Source organism: Rhinolophus sinicus, chromosome 2 (assembly GCF_057876585.1).
Source record: "Rhinolophus sinicus isolate RSI-liver-muscle chromosome 2, RSI-T2T, whole genome shotgun sequence".
NCBI classification, from domain to species: domain Eukaryota; kingdom Metazoa; phylum Chordata; class Mammalia; order Chiroptera; family Rhinolophidae; genus Rhinolophus; species Rhinolophus sinicus.
Window position 1 is genome coordinate 4,530,027 of NC_142502.1, and position 15,156 is coordinate 4,545,182.

Consider the following 15,156-nt stretch of genomic DNA (forward strand, 5'->3'; position numbering starts at 1 on the left):
AATTCTGCTTCAAGAGATTTTCCTATAAGTGTATGTACGGTATGTGCACAAGTTAATTAACTCTGCTTGCCAAGTTTAAGCAGCATTTTCTCACTGCAGAGAAGGGAACTGTCCACTGCTGGACATTCTCCTGTCGTATGTTTACGGAGGTGCCCTCGGCAAGTCCGAGGAAGCACCATGGAGTGGGAGGCTGAAGAGCAATGGAGGAAAAAGATCACTGAAGAGGAAATTATAAAAGAACTGAGACGTCAAGAGTACTAAAAGGATCCTTTACATAAATAATGAAATCTCAGGGAAAGAAAAGTCCAGCTCCTTTTTCTCTTGTCCCATTCTTTCTGACCCAAGCCAATCAGGCTTTTAAACTAACCATTCCAAAAAACCAACCAAACAAACAAAAAAAAACTGATTGTCAAGGTCACCAATGACCACTAACTGGCCAAACCCAACAGTTAACTCCCCATTCTTAGCAAAACCAACCTCCAGCCACAAACCGCAAGTTTCTTCACGTGGTTCCTAGGATCCCACACTCCCGGTTCTCCTCCAACCCCCGCGCTGCTCTGCTGGGTCTTCTGTGCTGGATCTTCTTCCTCTTCGTCCTGACGACCCACCTGCATGGTGAAGTCCCTGGGGAGCAGCCCACAGACTGCTCTTCCACACCTCCATCCAACGTCTACATGCCACCCAGTCCCACGGTTCTAAAAGCTTTGGATCGGATGATGACTGCAAAAGTGACATATTCTAGCCCCATCTTACCACCTAACCTGATTATGGTAACCAAATGCCCACTGAACATTTGGTATCTCAACTTTTATATTTCCCTCCCCAACCTGCTCCTCCAACAGTATAAACAAAGGACAACTCCAATTTGCTCACAGTGAAAACCTCGGTCCTCACATATGTCACACCCAAGCCATCAAAATTCCTCTCAGCTTTACCTTCCAAATAAACCATGATCTGACTCCTTGACACCTTCAAAGCTAGTCACGTCCCTTTCATCTTACATGAACTCACATGCCTGTGCACTAGCATCTCTCCCTTCATCATCACCCTCAAGTGTATTCTCTATCTGGAATGATCCTTGGAAGCAGAAATCAGACCATGGCATTCCTCTCTAAGTCCTCCACAGCCTCTCGTCTCAGACTAAAATCCTGTAATAGCCTTAGCACAGCCTACAGGCCTCTGTAACCTGCCATCCTCTCCTCACCCTGCTGACCTGACTCCCACGGCTCCCAACTGCTCATTAAGCTCCCCACGGGACCACCTTGATATGCATCAAATGCATCTCAGGCCACTGCACTTCCTGTTCTCTTTGCCCAGAAGCTTCTTGGATAGTCAAATGATTGCAACACATTTCAATCAGGTTTTTTCAAACGTCACCGTCTCAGAAGCATTTTCTAATCATCCCACATAAAAGTGTTTCCATGATTCTCTACCTCCTTACCCTGCTTTATTTTTCTTCACATCTCCTTATCACAACCTAATATAGTTTATATTTATTTTTGCTTATCGTCAGTGATCTAAACCCCTCCCCACACCCAACCAGAGGGTAAGCTTCATAATGGCAGCATTCTGTTGGTCAGCTTTATTTATCTTCTCTGTATCTTTACCAGCTGACACAATGTAAGTATGCAATAAACATTTGCTGCAAGAATCACAAAGGCCCATATGTGAGAAAAAGACTGAGAAGAAGTTGTTTCAAAAAATTCAAATGAATACATAATGATTCAATCTGTGGGTAGTGACTAATGTGTGTATATGTGTATGTGCTTTAAATATGGGGGACAGTGAAAGATTTAAGCTTGAAAGGCACGCTATGGCAAATTATGAAGGAACTTGTAAGGCCATGTGAAGGAATTCTGTATTCTCTTCTCAGAGTAACAGGAAACCACTATTCGCAAGTAGGAAAAGGTATGAATAGACTCTAAGGTAAAGACGGGTTTGAGGAGTTGACTACAAGTAGGGTCACCAGTGGTGGGGTTCTGAGATAACTGGCTTGAATTAGGGTCAAGACAATGGGCTTAAGAGAAAGTAAGCTAATTTGAGAGACGTAAAAAATAAACTTGACTGAATCTGAAGAGTGGTAACAGCTGGTAAGGCCAAACTGTATTAATAGGATATTGAAGAGACAAAAAAGACACAACTTAAAATTCCAAATCCAAAAGGCCTGTAAATTTCTGTTAACTCAATGTCAAATAAGCATTTACAATGAAAATGGCCCACAGAACAAAATTCTAAGCATCACTATTCTCTAGATAAACTTTGGGACATAAAAAACCACAGAAAAGTTTCAAAGAGTTTTCATGAAACACAAGGATAAATTACAAAGATATATTGGCAGCTCACTGGAAGGGCAGTCTGAGGTCAGACAAAATATAAATGCTTTTAAGAAATACGTTCTCTTTCCTGCAGTGATTCTGACACCCCTCCTTAAGTCAAATCTCAATGAGTTACGACAACGTTTCTTCTCTATAATTTTCAGTTCAATGTGAGGGCCTCTTACACAATACATTTCAACATAACTGCTGGTCTCTATATCATTCCCACTATACCTTTTACACAAAAAGCAAGATACACAGAATTAGCCAAATTCATTTATATGTGAATTATTTTTATAAGATCAAGATTGGTCAATATTTTCAATCCAAAAATATATTTTCTTAAATATTTAAACGATGAAAAAACTAATAAGCCTATACTGGATTTTTTTAAAGGGCCAATCCAATTTATTTAAAAAAGAATAACAGCGAACTGGGAAGAAACTTCTATTTCCTCTAATCTTGAATTACTGCATTCCTTTTACAAGCAGCATTTGGAAAGAGTAACATATAAACCTATACAACTGTATAACATTACTTACACAATGACAAAAAACTGAAGCAAACTCTAATGGAACAATTACGTGCGAGGCATTCTGCTACGCGTTCTCCACGTATCATCTCATTTCACCTTAACTACATGGGAATTTAATGATGGTCCAATCTTATAGATTAGGAAATGGAGACAGTAAAAAACTGCAAAGATGGGATTCAAATCCACAAGTCAGCTCTCAAATACTAAGTATTTTGTCTCCTGACAACCTATTTAAGTAAAATCCAAAATCACGTGAGACTTCAGGATTGTAAAGCTTCTGTTTTACTTAACCCTTGTTTATCCTGGTATCATCATTGGAAATGTATAATATTCAGTTAAAACTAATGCCCTAATAGAGTATCCATGTTACAATAAACATATTTAATGAAATGGATAGGAATAAGAAATTATTATAAGGTTAAGTCACTTTAAAGAACCCATTCCTTAAAGTATTTTTATTCTACAGTTTGTAATTCTAAGAAAGTCTTATTACTGCAGAGCTAGTAATTAATAACAATCCTAAAATACTCCCATAGGAGATTGATCTATCATCAAAAGTGTTATTTTCCTTTAATATAAATTGTATGCATTTTTTTTAAAAAGCTTCTGTTATTTTTTATCTACTGCCACCTTTTCATCTTCAAAGGCAAATAATTTTAAAACCAAAATGCCCCTTAGAGGACATGTGTCCCAACTTTCATTTTGTAAATGAGGAAACAGACACAAAGAAGTTCACTCACTTTCTGAAAAGACACACAGCTAGTTAGTAACACGGTAGATTTCTAATCCAGTGCTCTCTCACAGGTTAGTAATTGTTAGAACTAAAGCAGCTTACAGAATGATGAGAATAATGTAATAGGTCAGTAAGAGTTCTAATTATTAGACACTGATCTACTTAATGTATAAGGTGAACTCATTTGTTTGGTTACATTGCATGAGCTGAATATCTTCAGTTATATAGTCTTGATGTTAAGTAAAATTTTGTGATCATGGGACTAATAGCCCAGTAGGCTTAGGGAAAAGCCCTTTTCTATGCATCTTTTCCATACTGCACAATTATTAAGGAAAAGGAGGTTATATGGTTTAATAGTGCACAATTACAGATTTTTAGTTTATATTTAACCTGCTCGCTTATATTCCTTATAAGACCTATAGAACAGAATTTACATGGAATTATTTTCTTCCAAAGAGTTAATTTTAACAAGTAAATGGAAAATGTTTACAATTTGTAAGTTTGCTTATAGAATAAATAGACTACCTGGGGAATAAAGAACAGCAGATATTCTACTCATTTATGTAAATGTCAATAAATTTCTGTTGGACAGAATACTAACAATATTTCTAGATTTTTTTCAATAGCAAGTCATGCCTACATATCCATATATTTTACAATATAAAACAATTTTAATAGTCTTAGAAAACCAATAATTTATTTTTTCCATTGAAAAATGTTCTTGGATTAGTTCAACAATCATTTGTGAAGTTACTTCAGGTTTCTGTAACATGGAGGAAAAGTCACAAAGAAAGGGGGAAATTACAATGGGATAGACGGAGAAAGAGAGTAAAGGGAGGGAGGATGAGAACACAAAGGTGCCTGGTATGTTAGTAAAAGTTAGCTCTTATTTTTCTAAAAGAAATTTTTACCGCATTATGGGAAAACTTCACTATAGGACATTAATCTTTCTATGGGAGATAATATGCTAGGCAAGTACTTGGAGCCCATAAGCAACTCAAATAATGTGCTCCTACTAACACAGCTCACCCAAGAGTTGTACAGACTTCTGTAGACTCATTACTTGCTTACAATGAAAAATTGTTCCATTAAAAAAAGCTTTCATTACCCTACTTATGATGTACCTACATTCTTATCCTGTAATAAAGTGACCTAATGGTAATGATACTTTTGAAAAGTAGGCCACTACTTGAGTTTGCCCCCCCTCACAACACTTCCATCACAAAGTACAAACAGGCTTTCCCATTTAAGGATTTGAATGTCTATGTTTATTATATTATAGTAAATGTCTATGTTTATTATATTATAGTAAAGGAGTCATAAATTTTTTTGTATTTTGTATTTAAATAAAATTTCTAACAATGTGTTTTTTTATTACAATAATCTTACAGTAATTTAAAATTAAACTGAAAAAAGGGGTTGGCACCCAAATCTAAGACATGGAAATTATTACTTACTGCAGGTACCAGTAATTTCTTCACTTCTTCAACGGCTCTCTTCAGTTTGATCTCTGCTCTGTTTTGAGCGTCTTCCACAGTGATCAGTACATGTAAATCTTCATTGAGATGCTCCCAATTGGGCTTGCCTCTATTTTGCTCCTCCTAAAAAATTTAGAGTACATTATTATAATTTTTTCTTTCAAAAGAGTGTATTCTTCATAATACTAACCCGTCGCCATTTAAATTATGCTTGAATTATTTTTCTACAATGACATAAGTCTTTTGAATTATTTTCTTGGCTAAAAACCTGTGTGTAAACCTAATGGATCCAACGATAGTTAACTGAACAAACATTTGTTGAGCACGTACTATATACCAAGCATGGAGCCAGATACAAAGGATACAGCAGGAGCAAGGCAATCACAACCCCTGTTGTGATCTTAAGTAACAGAAACTCACTTATGGTGTCATTCTTAGGTTATCATGAAAAGCATATTGTTAGTTCTATATTCACTGATGAGCAAATGGAAGGTTATTGGGGTTAATATAAGTCAGACACTTATCAAGGTCACATAGCTAATAACGTCAACTTAGGAGCTGAATCAAAGTTTTCATTCTCAAATTCAGTAATCTTTTCATTTCATTACAACTATTTTTAACAACACTGGCTGAATTCAAGATTAGGAAAAGTACTTTGCAGATAGACATTATTGTGTAAGAGAAATGCCATTTATTTTAAATATTTCCAGGAGTATTTATGGAAACATTTTGTTATAATCACAATAAAAATTAAATGTAAGAACAGTTTTAACTACATTTCCATCATTAGCTTACTTTAAAAACTCCTTAATTATATCAACCCACAAGCACTAGTTCAATGGAGAATATCTATGTTTCATTTCCTCCATGTCTTCAACTCTCCTTGTGGCGATATCTCCAGGTTGGAAATACTGTCAAGCTACAAAGAGGTTTGGAAGCAAAGTTGGCCACATTTCCCTTCCACCTAAGATATAATAATTTCATAACTGCTTCTTGTTTTAAGTTTTAGAGATAATATATAATTATATTTACAAATAATTTATAATATATAATTCTTAAAAATATTAAGCAAAATAAGACTATAAACTTATAAATACAAAAATGGTATATATAAGTAACCTGGCTCAGTGCCTGGTACCACATACAAACAATAATAATACCTGCTGCTGTCGAACTTTCACCATAAATTGTGAGCTTTTAATCAAAGAAAATAAAAGTGGTATAAATTAATAAAACTGGTAAGGTTAAACAGCCTTCTACTATAACTCACGTTTGCAAAGGCCATGCTAGAAAAAAATCTACCCTGTTTCCCAGAAAATAAGACCTAGCCAGACAATCAGCTTTAATGCATCTTTTGGAGCAAAAATTAATATAGACCCAGTATTACAATATATTATATTGTATTATATTATATTATATTATACTATAGTATTATATTACACTATATTATACCAGGTCTTATATTATATAAGATCCAGTCTTACAGTAAAATAAGACCGGGTCTTATACTAATTTTTGCTCCAAAAGGTGCATTAGAGCTGATTGTCCGGCTAGGTCTTATTTTCAGGGAAACGTGGTATGTAGCTCAGCTAGTAAGAATAGAAGTAAGTTCTAACAGTCAAATATACGCTTTGCCTTTATTTTCTGTTCATATCATTACTGTGAAAACACATCCCAATGTTGTGAGGGGAGATGCGAAAGCACACCAGCCCACAGCAGGCCATCTACGTGTTCCCGCAGTGAGCCCAGAGCCACCACAGGGCACTCACAGCTGTACCATGGGGGTATTTAGATTTCAAGGGCAACAGCAACAGTCAATGTCTGCTGGACACCATGCAAACTTCTATTTCCAAATACTTAATTTTTTCAACATTAAATCATGCTACATTCCTTTTGATGATGTCATATCTTTGCAATGTTAGGTTTTCAGTGGTTGCTATAAGAAGGAAGTCCATGCAAAAATCAAATTGGAACAGGAAAAGAGGGTGGCAGCTTCCAACCTGAGAACGTGAAGAATGCCCAAAAGAAATACACATCCCACCAACAAATAATGTGGTTATTTATGAGTAAAATTAATTTTTTTTCAATTTCAGTTGCTTTGATGTAAATTCTAAGTTGTTTGGAACTAACTATATGATAAGAAATATGATTAAGTATTCCTTTTCACCTAGGGGATACCATGAAAAAAATCCCAGAAACTGAGGAGTCAATGAGTCAAAAAATACTGGGAACCTTTGGGGTTATCTGTATGTCAAAGAATAAAAAATGTGTATACATACCTCTTCTGTGGGAAAAAATCAATTTGTAAATCCAGATTTTAATTTTATGTTGAAAAACGCTGACAATATTTTCTCCAAAATTTCTATATTTATTTATTTATCAATTTGGGGGTGTAGATACATTTAATAAAGTTACTTGTATTATTTGATGGACCTAAAAGTGTGTCTATATCCCTGTTATAAGGGAATTCTGCTTCCAGCCAAGTAACTAACATGAGCAAGACTTACTCTCCCGCCCGCAATCACCGAAAAATAGGTACGACATAAAAAACACCAGTTCTCCAGCTCCGGGACCTCCGGTGACAAGGACAGTGAGGCTGAGACGGGAAATTAGCGAAGCAAGCCCCACCACAGCCCCACGATTGCCCCAGCTCCCTGGCTTGCGAGTCTCTAAGCCACAGCCCTGGGAAGGGTGCCAGGCTGACTCCCTGGGCAGAGGAGACTAAGCTGAGAGTCCAGGGAGCCCAAAGCAGCCAGAGGGCACAGGAAGGGGTCCCGGAAAGAGCTGCACAGAAAGACGTCTGTGGGAAACTGAACAAGGCCCCCTCCAGCACTCAGCTCAACACTGATGGGGCATGTGTGGGAGGAAAGAGCAGAGGCCACAGAAGGAGCCGCCAAAGGAGACAGAAGTGCCAGGTTCTCACACAAGGCCAGACTGAGAGACTTCACCATTCACAGGTAGACAGTGCAGAAAGTACACAGGAGGCCTTGCCTCAGTACTGGGAAATGACTAAACCTCATCTGAGCCCCGTCCCAGTACTGCCTAATAAATCCTGAAAGCAAGACCTAAAAGCATCAAACTATTTCCAAGTAACTAAACTGTCCCAGAACAAAGACGAAGATTACTTACAGAAATACAAATAACCACCCAACAAGGTAAACTCCACATTATCTGGCACCTCATCAGAGCTTAACAGGCATGCAAAGAAGCTGAAATATATAACATATACGAGAAAAAACTCAATTGAAACCACTCTAGATGTTGTTATAACTGGTAGGCAAAGACACCAAAAGTGTGTGTGTGTGAGAAAGCTACCAATGCAGACAGATACTGAAACAGGCAGAAGTGAGGAACATTTATAATTCAAAATATTTTAGAAAGGCCTAGGAATAAAAGTTAAAATTATAACTGACTTAACACAGGAAAAGACATGGAAAAGACAAAAGCCAGAGGATTTTAAAAGGAAAGGATATTATTTACATGACAGGAACACAGAACAAAGTTGCAGTATAAGTTGACATTGCACTTTACTGAGGGAATACATCTTTAAGTTACAAAACATCTTGGTAAAAATATACTGTACTTAATTCAACAACTTAAGTGCCAGTTAAAAATACAAAAATTAAAACAGTTGCACCTATCCTAATGTTTGCTTCAAAATAAAGTTTTGCTTGCAGTTTTAAAAAATGTTGAAAGAAAACTTATAGACAAAGACGGTGAAATTAATTCAATCATGCACTTTCACTCCCTCCTAAAATTCTTCTAAAATACTGCAGAGTTTAAAATGTACAAACTTATAAGAAAAAAATGGGAAAGGAAACAATTTAGAAACTAGAAAGCAGACGGCTAAGTTAGGGACTTCGCCCACCAGTCCCATTGAGAAGGAACCGATTTATACTGCAGAACCCCTCCCCAAAAAGGCAAAGGGAATGGCAGCACTGAAAGTGGGGTAAGTGTAAGGCTAAGACGGAATACAAGACTGGCTGAATTCTCACTAAGGAGCAACTGAATCTCCACATCCCTGCCCCAAACAGCTGGCTACCTAACACTAATTCCCACTTTTTGGGACTGGCTTCTGAGGGGCCACTGATGATAGGTCCTTTCACACACAGAACGCTAAGGTGTCCAGCTCTCCTGCACTCTCCACAGACAGTGAAAGCTCCGGCCCACACGCTGCTGGCACGTGACCTGAAGACCTTTCTGAGGGTCGCTGACCAGCCCAACAAAAAGAAAACAACCTGAAGAAAGCAACCACTGAACAAGAAGAAAAAGTGAAAAATCCTCCGAGTTAAGAGAAGATACTGCATCCTTAAAACAAGTGAAGAACCCTATTAAAAAAATTCAAAACATAAAACAGAAACATAAAAAAGAACTCCTGACAGTATAAATATGACAGTCAGAATGAAAAACTGGACAGAGGAGCTACAGGATAAAAATTGAGGAATTCTCCCTCCAACTAGTATCAAAGGCAGACAGACATGGAAAATGTAGAGAACAGTATGAAAATTAGAGGATACTTCAAGAGGTTCAGAAACTGAGTGACATATGTCATACCAAGGAGAAAGCAGAAGAGAAAAAAAGCATCCACATAATACATACTTTTAAAAGAAAACTGAAGGATAAGAGCTTCCAATTCAAGTGTCCACTGATTTCTCACCAGTGAATAAATGAGATGGTAACTAAAAAAAATCAACTAGTAGCAAGGTAAGCATAAAATGTAGCAATAAATATTATCAAAAGGATCTCTCTCTTTTTTTAAATTTTCAGTTTCAACCTCACTACTCATTAGAGAAATGCAAATAAAAACCACAATGAGATACCATCTCAATCCGGTCAGAATGGCTATTATCAATAAATCAACAATAATGAATGTCAACTACAATTTATATATATATATATATATATATATATATATATATATATATATATGTATATGTATATGTATATGTATATGTATATGTATATATGTGTGTGTGTGTGTGTGTATATATACACACATATATATATATACAAAAAGTGGAGTACAGCATTAGGAATAGAGACAGTGGAAATGTAATGACCCTGTGTGATGTCAGAGGGATAGTTGATGGGGGGAGAGGGGTTGACACTGTGTGAGGGATATAAATGATAAATGTCTAACTATTACATTGCTTTGTGCACCTGAAACTAATAAATAAAAATAAATAAATAAATCAACAAACAACAAGTGCTGGCGAGGATGTGAAGAAAAGGGAACCCTCGTGCACTGTTGGTGGGATTGCAGGTTTATGCAGCCACTATGGAGAACAGTATGGAGGTACCTCAAAAAACTGGAACTGGAACTACCTTATGACCCAGCAATTCCACTCTTAGGTATCTGTCCAGAGAAATCCAAAAGGCTAATTTGAAAAACTATATGCAACCCTATGCTTATTGCAGCACTATTCACAATAGCCAAGACCTGGAAACAACCAAAATGTCCATCAGTAGATGACTGGATTAAGAGACTGTGGTACATTTATACAATAGAGTATTACTCGGTCATAAAGAAGACAGAAATCTTACCATTTGCACTGATATGGATGGACCTAAAAGGATCTCTTAAAGAGGAGGAAGTTGGGGGCAGGTGGTTAGACAGCAGAGGAGGCGAGACCCATGTTTTCCTTATCAGGCCTTACAGAATTACATATTTTAAATCTATGAACATATATCAGACTTTGTTTAAAAAAAGGTTTTAAGATAATTCTCCCCCGAAGTCATACTTATCCAATTGTAGTCCATTCTAACTCAGGAAAAGTTAAGTAAATCACTTCAACATTGAGATTTGAGCCTAGTAATTATTCAATGCAAGTGTAATTTTTCCCTGTGTTCTCTTTCTGTTTCTTAAAAAGACAATAAAGGAAATCTGGAATTGGCAAATATTATAGCGAAGTCTATAAAACATATCCATAGAGGTTCTCTTTCAGTCATCAGCAAACAAGAAACAGAATAAAACTATAAGGTGCCTACTTCTCTACTCCCAAATACCTAAACTAAGAATTCACTCCCTAAATTTATCACTTCAACAAATAATTTGGGACAAAAAAAGGTTGAAATGAAGCAAAGAAGAGGGTAACAAAATGGATATATACAAAAAATCGTGTACCTCTTAGCAACTGTGGTCTATGAGGCATTAATTTCTTTTTGGAGTTACATTTCCAATAATATTTCATGAGTAAACAACTGCGATACTGGTGTAGAAAAACAGCTCACTATTACTAATTATTGTCATGTCTGTTTTAAGGTCGCCCAACACAATGGCATTTCACGTTATGTGCCATTAGATCTGCAGCGATACAGAAGAACATTGGGGTTTTCGCATCGACCTCCCCCAGATACGCATCCAGCACAGTATACCCCACTGATGTCCAGACCTGCAAATTCAACTGCCAGCGGGACACGTGCAGGGTCTCTACAGCACCATCGACTCCACATGTGCAAACGAGCTTATCATGTCCCTTCTCCAAACCTGCCCACAATTATGTCTCAGCTATTACTGAGCCTGAATAAGGATGAATTTTCTGAATAAGTGTGGATTTTTATAACTTGAGGACAAGGACCAATAGGTTTTGTAGAAAAATCTTTGAAATGCAGCCATAAGCTCACTTGTACCTTGACAGAGAGAGACGCTGTTGTAAATTCACGCATTTATTTCGACCCACACGAACTTCAGGCGCCGTTTCCTGCTCACTGCCCCACGACAGGCTTACATTCACTCCACACTTGAAACAAACTGGCCTCTTCCTAGACAGGGATTCTGATACCCGTAACTCCTGCCAAGTTATCACCTACGTCCAGTCCAGAATGCCTCTTGGTTCCCTCTAACACTCACTTTTATTTATCTCTTGCTCTAAGTACCATACTCCACTGTCTTCCTGTAGTTACTGGAAAGTTGGATCCCAGTTAAATACCAGAACCATGTCTCACTGATTCTTACCCTCTTGAAGGCACACACACACTGACTTTTCACGTATCTGGCCTTAAACAAATATTTACGAACCCAACAAGTGTGCCTTTTTGTTGAGCAGCATCATTAAAACCAAGTAGCAAACCGGCATCCCCGTCCTGCAGCTTCCCCACCGACTCTGCGGAGCTCGTTATTACTGCGTCTCCACCTACAGCAGCCAGGCTTCCGTGATCACGTAGCGTGGTTTCTGGATCTGCTTCTTTCTGACCTCCTGTTTAAGGTGCCTGTTACATTTGACAATCTTTGACCCTATGTTTTATTCTCAACTTCTCTTCTAGTCACCTCTCCCAGATTTTCTACAATAACGCCGACGAAGTCTGATTTTCATGTTCCACCAAAGACAGTGCTTTTCCGTTACTCTATCAGCTCAATATTACCTTGTTTCAATGTATCAGAAGAAGGCTTCTTTAAGGGTCAAAGTCTTTTTTAAAACTACAAGACTATAGTTATAGCTAATATAACAGAGCAAAGTGACAGTAAGAACAAACATATATAATTACTACGTAAATATGTTCAAAGCACAAAACCACTGACCTTTTAGTTTAAGGCAGGTTGAAATGACAAGAGTATTCAAGGAAATGGAATATAGCTTCAGTTATAAAGTACATTAAAGCTCAGTGGCATAGAAACAACTCTGTAACTCCATTTATACTGATTATAGAGCAGAGACACGGTTACCAATGATTCTTTACTTATATGATCTACATTCTTGACAAGTTTGCTACAGGGAAATAACAAATTCCAAGTAACTCTTAGTCTTTCAGGTGATGATAAAGAAACAAACTAAGAAATGAAAATGATGGTGATGATGACGACTGTAACTAGGGCTTTAGTAAGCACTGCTGCTTGCTGAGTACTGGGCTAAGTTATACACACACGCCCCTCATCTGAGCCTCCTGACAGCCGTGAGTTCTTGCAAACGCGGAGGCAGAGGCAGACAGGGCTCGCCAGCTCATGCGTACAGTGAGTGTCCCACAGGGCAGCACTTCAGAGCCTGCACTCTCAACAACCAATCCCTAACACACGCCATCACCTACATGAGAGCCCTGGAACTTTTCAAATTGCCCTAAGACAGCCTTGTACGTTAGTGAAGGAGCCAGAAACAGAACAATGAGATTTTGAATCTTTAGAATTTTTCCTACTTTATTATTTACCTTTAAACATTTTTTTTTTGGGGGGGGGCCGTGGAATTCTCTAAGCACATCTGTCCTCAAAGAAATTTAGATATGATAGGGACTTTGAATGCAGACATAAAACAAATTAATTGAGATTTGGTAAATTTGGTTGTTTTTTTTGTTTTGTTTTGTATTGTATTGGTCATATCTCCTAATTCCAAGTCAAGTGCTCTTTCTTCATAAATGAATTGTTGAATAAGTCACACGAAAAACAGTATTTAAAAACTGGCACAGAAGCATCTGGTTAAACAGATCTCTTGTACCTACAAAAATGCTTTTTTCCTAGATGAGAAATTTGTTATCAGATTTCAATTACACAAAGATACAAAAATGATAAACTTGTGGCCACTTAAACAGAATTCCTGCAGTCCAAGTTTTCAATAGGTGAGGTTCTTAAAACTAAAACTTGGTCTTAATACACAATGCATACATATATATCTCCAACATAATTACTAAGTTAGGGTTAATTAGAACCACTGTCCTGAAACAAGTTCTCACCATTATTTTTCAATAAAACATTCATTTCATTTTTGAAGCTGATGTTTACAGTGATGTAAAAACAGTAAAAAAAAAAATCTCAACATGTGAGAAACTACTTTTGATTAAAACAAGAAATATCAAGAGTCACTGCCGTATGAAGTTTAAAATTATGCTCTAATTACAGTATTTGTTTGAACAACAAAGTAATTGTATAGCATGAAGCGTCAGAACACACTGATTGTCCCAACCCCTGCTGAGAGACTCTTAATTATAGATTTGTAGTCAAGCAAATGAACACGAGACTTCTCCCCCTACTACTGTGCTCTTGATGTGAAAACCTCCTCGATAGGATTTCCAAAGTGTTACATATTTGAGTAAACCAAGGTTCTAATAACACACTATATTTTAAGCTAAGTGGTAAAGCTTAGACATACAACTATCTCCGGTTGTACATACAATTTTAAACTAGTTTAGGAACTGTTCATTGGAAAACCAGACATAAAGTAGATATTACATAATTGTTCACTGACTTCAGTTATAAAGTTGGCCTCAAAAAGTTTTCTAACTTAAACTTGAGTCCAACAACAATCATATTTTCAAAAAGAATTATTTTCTAATACTATATGAAGACTAGGATAATTTTATATTCAGGTTGTTGAAATCTTCATCTAGGAAAGTCTTTATAGGCAGTAGGCATTCAATAAATGTTTATTAAATTAGGCACGATGAAACAATTTCTCAATTCAAAGAACTCTTACTTTATGCCAAAGATTTTCCAAGTTAAAAACAAAAAGGACTATTCTCAATACTTTTCCTCCACAAGAAACATCTATCTCCTACAAGCACAATACTAAAAGACTGCCAGATAATTCTCTCCTTGCAATTTCCATATATTAATTCCACTAATTTAACTGTAATTAATGCATGTCCAAACTAAACTCATGAATCCCTACTTTTGGACAATTAATTTTGATGACCAAAATTATTAAAATTTCTCTATATCAGAGCTGCTTGTAGTATATGGGAAAACAATTCTGGAAGTGGCCATTTAAAAATACAGAGTGCGAACAAATAAAGATCTGGCGGAAAATCCTTATGGAAACTTTGGGCTGCGTTCCTGTTGCAAAATATCTGAATCTCAGTTTACTCATCTGTAAAGTACAGTATTTATGTCACAGCACTGTGACGAGCTCTAAATGTGTTATATTTGTATAGCACATAGAGTACCTACAATCTCCTAACCGTTGTGTAACTGACGTTACCATGGTTTGAAAAGGCTGTCCTCTATAATCAAAGAGGGACAAATGAGTACAGGAAACAACACAAGCAGGGACACACAGAGGGATGAGTGAACGCACAGCAAATAAACTCACATAACCAGTGGTTATCCTTTAGAAAGGTAAAACTTAAAAAGCACTACAGGGACAAAAAGTACCAGCTTCAGATAATCTACTT

At 36.8% G+C, this 15,156-nt stretch overlaps 1 protein-coding gene across 10 annotated transcripts in view; it reads right to left on the minus strand.

The window, feature by feature from the left end:
* Nucleotides 1-15,156, minus strand: part of QKI (QKI, KH domain containing RNA binding) — a 151,096-nt gene that overhangs the window by 42,397 nt on the left and 93,543 nt on the right. For all 10 annotated transcript variants that reach the window (XR_012496815.2, XM_074333801.2, XM_074333797.2 and 7 more), the window contains exon 4: nucleotides 5,041-5,184. Coding sequence is in view for 9 of the 10 variants with exons in the window: in XM_074333801.2 (XP_074189902.1) it covers nucleotides 5,041-5,184 (144 nt within the window). In the remaining variant the exon portion in view is untranslated. The remainder of the gene's footprint in view (nucleotides 1-5,040; nucleotides 5,185-15,156) is intronic.